Source organism: Salvelinus namaycush, chromosome 35 (assembly GCF_016432855.1).
Source record: "Salvelinus namaycush isolate Seneca chromosome 35, SaNama_1.0, whole genome shotgun sequence".
Classification (NCBI taxonomy): domain Eukaryota; kingdom Metazoa; phylum Chordata; class Actinopteri; order Salmoniformes; family Salmonidae; genus Salvelinus; species Salvelinus namaycush.
In genome coordinates, this window is record NC_052341.1 from 29,495,760 (window position 1) to 29,501,759 (window position 6,000).

A 6,000-nucleotide genomic window follows, 5' to 3' on the forward strand; every position below is an offset into this window, starting at 1 on the left:
GACCACCAAAGTCCATTTGATGTCACAAAGCTGTCCAGCACTTTAAAAAATATCCTCTCCTGTTGTCCTGGTTTCCAGTGGTTTTCCTTAATTGACCCCCCATAAACATAACAGACATATACCAGGTGGTGTGCCAGGCCCGCCACGTCTGTTGACTCTTCAGCTGTAACGCATAGAATTCACTGGCTTGTATGCAAAGCAGTAATTGTTTCAAAACATCTCCTGCCATGTCACTGATGTATCATGGAACAGTGTTGTTTGATGAAGGCATTGTCTTTATAGATTTTTTGGCCTTTTCCACCAGCATTGTCCCAGCCATATCTGCGGCAGCAGGAAGAATTAAGTCCTCCACAGTAGTATGGGGCTTGCCTGTCCTAGCCACTCGGTAGCTCACCATATAAGACGCTTCTAGCCCCTTCTCATTAAATAGTATCTGTTGCTTTTATACATGTCTTACTACTCAAAAGTCTTCTTAATTCTCGCATGTTTTGTTTCTAAAATGTCTGCGCAAGAGTGAAGGTTTTGGCGAGTTGTGAGATAGTACTTTTGCACATATAAACACACCGTGGCTGAGGAAAGGCACTACTCCTAATAAGTGAACCCCATATCAATGTAGTTCATCATATTTGCCCCTCTTCGATGGTCCAACGTCCCTGTCTGTTGTTCTGTGCTTTCCCAGGTAAGGGGGCAGTAGCTCTTTGGGCTGCATCAGATTCACAACTGTCAGTGTCCATGCTAGCTGGGCTAACAACAGATGTAGAATTACTGATGCTAGCATTGGATGTACTCGTGGAAGCAGAACTTGTCGCCGACAGGTGCACTACTGCTGGTAGTAGCAGTACTACCAGTAGCACTGGTATGTCTCTATGGATGCTGGCCTTACTTTTTTAAACCATTTATCCATTTTCAAGCTAACGGAATCAGCAGCAGCTACGTTTGCCTACTTACGGGCCATTAGTGGAATTCCCGTGAGAGAGTAACGGTTAACGTGATTGGATGTTAATTATTTGACTAGGCTACCTGTAATTGACATTGTGTTGTTATTTCGCTGAACACTAGGCGGTTTAATTTGATTTTTGGCAGTGAAACGAGGCAACTCGGGGGGGGGGAGGGGGACCTCACCCAAATGTATAGCCCCGTTGGAAAATATAAATGGAATGTTTGAAAAAATACTATTTCGTTTTATTAAATTTTTAAAAATGTGAATCACATTTTTATTTATTTGGCGTACCCCTGACGGCATTGCGCATACCCCAGTTTTGGAATACTTGATCTAGACGATGCATCATGGGTGAATAAAACTTTTTTTTTTTTAACTGCCTGGTGTTTTCACAGGAACGTGAGAAAGTGTCCACAAACACTATGTCATTAATATTAGTTTAAATGTAAACTTCAACTAGTATACCATTTCTAGGATTTATGGACAAACTACAGTAACATTGTGTTTTATTCAAAAGTTGTTTTGCTAAAGAATTTTTACACATTTCGGTAATGAGAATTTGGGGTGAAAATGTACAAAGTCAGGTGTAAAATGTATTTAAAATTAGACACTTCCAAAACCTACATCTCAGTCCTGAATGATGACAGTTGATTTTTGCAAATGCATCATGGTTTTGCAACTCAATCTGACACAGACATTTTAAAAACTGGTTTCATGAGAATCACCCACCTGTGTGGAAGCACCCGCTTTCAATATACATTGTATCCCTTGTTTACTCAAGTGTTTCAATTATTTTGGGAGTTAACTGTAGGGCATACAGCAATATGCAGGGATTTTAAATTATGCAATACTGTTTTGTGGTGGACAAGGCACACACCAGCAAGCAGCATTGCTTTGAAACGGGCCAGTAACTAGAGCAACAAGTTGCTGCCTTGATGCAGTAAATTACATTCAGCGTGTCTACTTAAGCCTGTTCCATGCTTCCAAGTCGAAACAGTTGGCGCATATATTACGACGAAATTTGAAGTTGTCGTCCGTTGGTGTTCAGCAGGTTTTATTTCAAAGTTTGGTAGGCGAAGTCTGCACCCCTACGTCTGTGATTGGTCAACAGTACTACGACACCTAGTAGGAGTGGGAACTATGTACGGGATTCTTCAGTGAAGCGGTTGTTGCCATTCAACGAGAGACATTTTTCCACTTGAGAAATACTGTACCAAACATCTTAGGTAGATGTAAAATTGCACGACTAAGACCTCAGCAAAAACATAAAAATTACAGATTTCTTGATTTATCTTGGATTCATTTTGAGGAAGGGTTTCTGGCTATGTTGTTGCTACGGTTGCTCAAGAGGGACAAACGGCAATATTGCCCCTTTTTGTTTCTCGAGCGAAAGGTCTTTAGGGAGTATGCGAGACAGACTTTTGCGTCGCCTAGCCGAGTTTTGCTAGGGGCAAACAACCTAATATGCGGGCGCCTTTAGCAATGCTGAATACAATCATAACCACCTGCCACAGAGAAGCCGGCCTCCTAAAAACGAGGCTACCCCTGTCAGGTGGACTGGTTTTATATTAGTGAAGCGCGTCAACATAAAGACTGCACATTCTGATGGGTTTGCATCTCCCCAGTGAACACGCTTTGGAAGTAATCCACGAGAGGCTGCCAGGCTGACAGTTTGTCCCCAATATTCCAGTCCAAAGGGAGCCTGTTGAAGCCTGCTCCAAAGACAGAGACAGATTAGAGGTTTGTCTGTTCCAAGAGTTGGGAAACTTTTCCAAAGTCAAAAGCTAACAGTGTTTGCAAAGTGGTAAATTGTCACAAGGCAGGGTGTTGCATTCAAAATGGCCACTCGTCTGAATCATGAGGTCAGCTACCAATCTGATGACTAAATCAGATGGGTGGATGACATATGGTCTGAAATGAAGAGACACAATTGCATCCTAAATGAATAACTATGCATATTCTTTTGTAACCTCACTAGAGGAAATGTCTTCTTTACTGCCCAGGATTGGATCACTAAATCTAAGGACAATCAAAATATTTAGTACCTATAATTACCTTGTATTCATTCGCTTGTAATGAATTACAGGAAATCAATCTGTTTCAATAATTGTAACTAAGGATGGCTGACTTGGCACACAATATTTCATCTTAAAGACATGCTCCAGAACTTTGGCGACAACTAAGTATTTGAGCTCGGTGTGTCAATGTGTAGTTCATACATGCATAACCTATGAGCAGAATTACTGTCTTCTCAATTAGCTGCAATTAGCCCTTGTTTGAAAGAAGCTTATTCTGGAAGCTGTGCTGCTCCATTTTCCCCCTCGTGGGCCAGCCCCTAGCAATTTGAGGTTCTTGCTAATGAGCATCAGCCCCTTGTCATTTGAGTGACAACTAGCAAGATGCACACGTCAGAGGGAGAGACAGCAATGACTTGGGGCACATATGAGACTTTATACGCAATTTTCAGGGACCACTTTTGGCTCGTAAACACTACTTTCAGTACTGGCTAAACGTCTACAAAAGTACCAGAGAATCTCTAACAAATAAAAACTGCCAAATTGCAAGGCAGAGGAAAATTCCATGCATGCACAATATTTAGATGTGTTTGACCCTACACCCTCTGGAAGCCAAAGTCTTCTGGTCCCATCTAACATTCTACAATGTATTATTAGTCCTACTTTGCAACATGAGTGTCCTCCTACCTGTTGTGGGGGTGGTGTTGAAGAACCTGGCTGTGTCCTCGGTGACCCTCAGTTGGGTTCTGTCAATCCCCAGACTAGAGGTTGCTCTACTGGGAGCAAGGCTGGTTCTGCTGCTGGACTCCAGGGACAAGCCTGGCCTCCCTGCCAGGGGCAGTTCTGTGGATGCCGGCTTGACTGGGGAGGCTTTTGCCTGTGGGACGCGAGAGGTGACCGTCTTTGACTCCTCATCGCTGTCAAACCCAAAGGGGTCCTCGGAGCTCTCGTTGGAGAGCTTGGGCCTCTTGGGCTGCTCTGCCACCTCAGTCTTATGGCCGGGGCGCTTGGAACTCACCTTGGCCTTGTATGTCGTCTCGCCCCATTTGGTGCTGAGCGTCGCTCTCTTGTTGGACAGGACCTCGTCAAACTTGGATGATGAGCCGTCGCCTCCCTTACGGCTGTAGGTTTTACCAAATCTGGACGTCATCGTGACACCTGTTTCATATTCTCTGTGATGGGTACAAAATATGAAATGCATTATTTGCAGTCATCATATGCAATTTCTCATCAAAACAATTAAGTTCACTTTTACTGTAATGTTTTTATGTAATAAATCTGGACAAATGGGGTTTTAGTTCATCTCTACCCAAATATTATTTGGAAGCTGTCATTTCACCACAATTTTTTCTACCGCGTGATCCTTCATTTTCAGGTTCAGCAAACTGAGGCTCCGACTGCTCTGGAAGTGGCTAACGCAATGTGCAGTTAGGTACAATACATCCCCATTAACATAGACAAAGTGGCTTATTCTGGGTTAGGTAGCTTACATTAGGTAGCTAGTCAACTAAATCAATCAACTAACGGTATTAAAGAAACAATAGTGTGTCTAACGTTAGCAGCAGGACATAAACGAAGTTTACTAACGTTAGCTGGGATAATATAGTAGCTACATACTACTAGCTAGTATTTCAGTGTTCAACAACCAAAACAGACCCATATGGCTAGCTAGTTACGATGTTAGCTACCTAGATCAATTAGCTAGATAGCTAATGTTCACTAACTAACTAGCCGCTAGCTTCAGGTGACACAGTCGAGGCTGGCTACCTAACTAGCAACATAACGTAAACAATTCTCGCGAAAATTCTAAAATAATGCAGCCAGTTACAGTAACTAGCTAGCTTACGTTAACTACTTGGCTAGTAGCTAGCTAGCTTACGTTAGCTAGCTGGCTCAAGCTAACAGACGCAACATGATAGATGACATCCAATGCTCACATTGATTTTAAGGTTAAGTAGTTTGAAAATCTGTGTATATTTCACAATTGCGTTGAATATACAACTGCCTCACTTACTTGGTGCGCGAATAGACCGAACCACTCAACAACACACTCGGAAGAAGGCGGTCGCTTCCTGCACCAGATTGGGCCTCCCGACCCTGTTCAAAGCTCGCTTGCAAAACAATATAAACAAGGCTCAACTGCCTGTAGTTATGACAGATATAGGACAGTCAAATACTGTAAAAAGCCCCGTGTATCCTGGGTAACAATGTTATTTTGATAATGTTGGTTTTACGTCTGATATAGTCATTTTTTAAAGCTCTATCAAACTCGATTGTCTCCTCTGTGTTGCACCGACGCCTTCCATTCGAGTTCCCCCTCCCTCGTCTTTTTGCTTCCAACGGCATTGAGGGAGTTATTTTACCCTGTCTCGGCTTGAACCGGTCAATGGCCCGTTACGTGTTCGGGCTAAAACTGGGAAATAGTAGCGCCCTCTTAAATCAAACAGTAATCTGCGCCACTCCGTCATGTTGTCAACAAGCCAGCATGGTGCATCTTTCCATAAAATAAATGTTTGCATTTTCAAACAATTTTTTATTGGGAAAGCAGACAACGCGTTTTTGTCTAAGCAAATCACTTTTGCATGGGAAAACAGAATCCTACTAATTACTACACGTCCTTAATTACGTCACTTTTGTTTTGAGCCCGTCGTACAGAGCGGGGTACCTGGATCACGGCCGGGAGGCAGCCCATTTCCAAATCGAATGAATCAACTTTCAGCCGGTGCAAAACACGCCAGCACGCGCGCCCGGACGAGATTAATCGAACCCCCTCACTGTCACATCACCGCAAGTACAGTGTGGTCCAATCAGGAAGAGAGATCTTTGAATGTGACGGAGAACTATCGCTGCGAAGCACTATTCTTCCTTGTGATTGGTTTGAAAGCCGAGAACACCTGAACAACTTTTTATTTCATTGGACTATGGAAAGTGCTCTCCGGGATCATTGGGACGCCCCTACCCTAAACCCTAACTCCTACCCTAACCCTTACCTAACTTGAACCTTAAAGGCCCAGTGCAGTCAAAAAGTAGATTTTTCTGTGTTTT

General features: G+C 43.1%; 1 protein-coding gene across 4 annotated transcripts in view; it reads right to left on the reverse strand.

The window, feature by feature from the left end:
* Positions 1–5,271, reverse strand: part of LOC120029501 (wings apart-like protein homolog) — a 47,339-nt gene extending 42,068 nt beyond the window's left edge. For 2 of the 4 annotated variants that reach the window (XM_038974749.1, XM_038974750.1), the window contains exons 1-2: positions 4,970–5,271; positions 3,643–4,127 (exon numbers count right to left, since the gene is read on the reverse strand). In XM_038974749.1, coding sequence (XP_038830677.1) covers positions 3,643–4,105 — 463 coding nt within the window. In that variant the 5' untranslated portion in view covers positions 4,106–4,127; positions 4,970–5,271. Of the gene's footprint in view, positions 1–3,642; positions 4,128–4,969 lie in introns of those variants that run through there. The other 2 variants (XM_038974751.1, XM_038974752.1) reach the window with 2 other exon arrangements.
* Between the last annotated feature and the right edge of the window lie 729 nt (positions 5,272–6,000).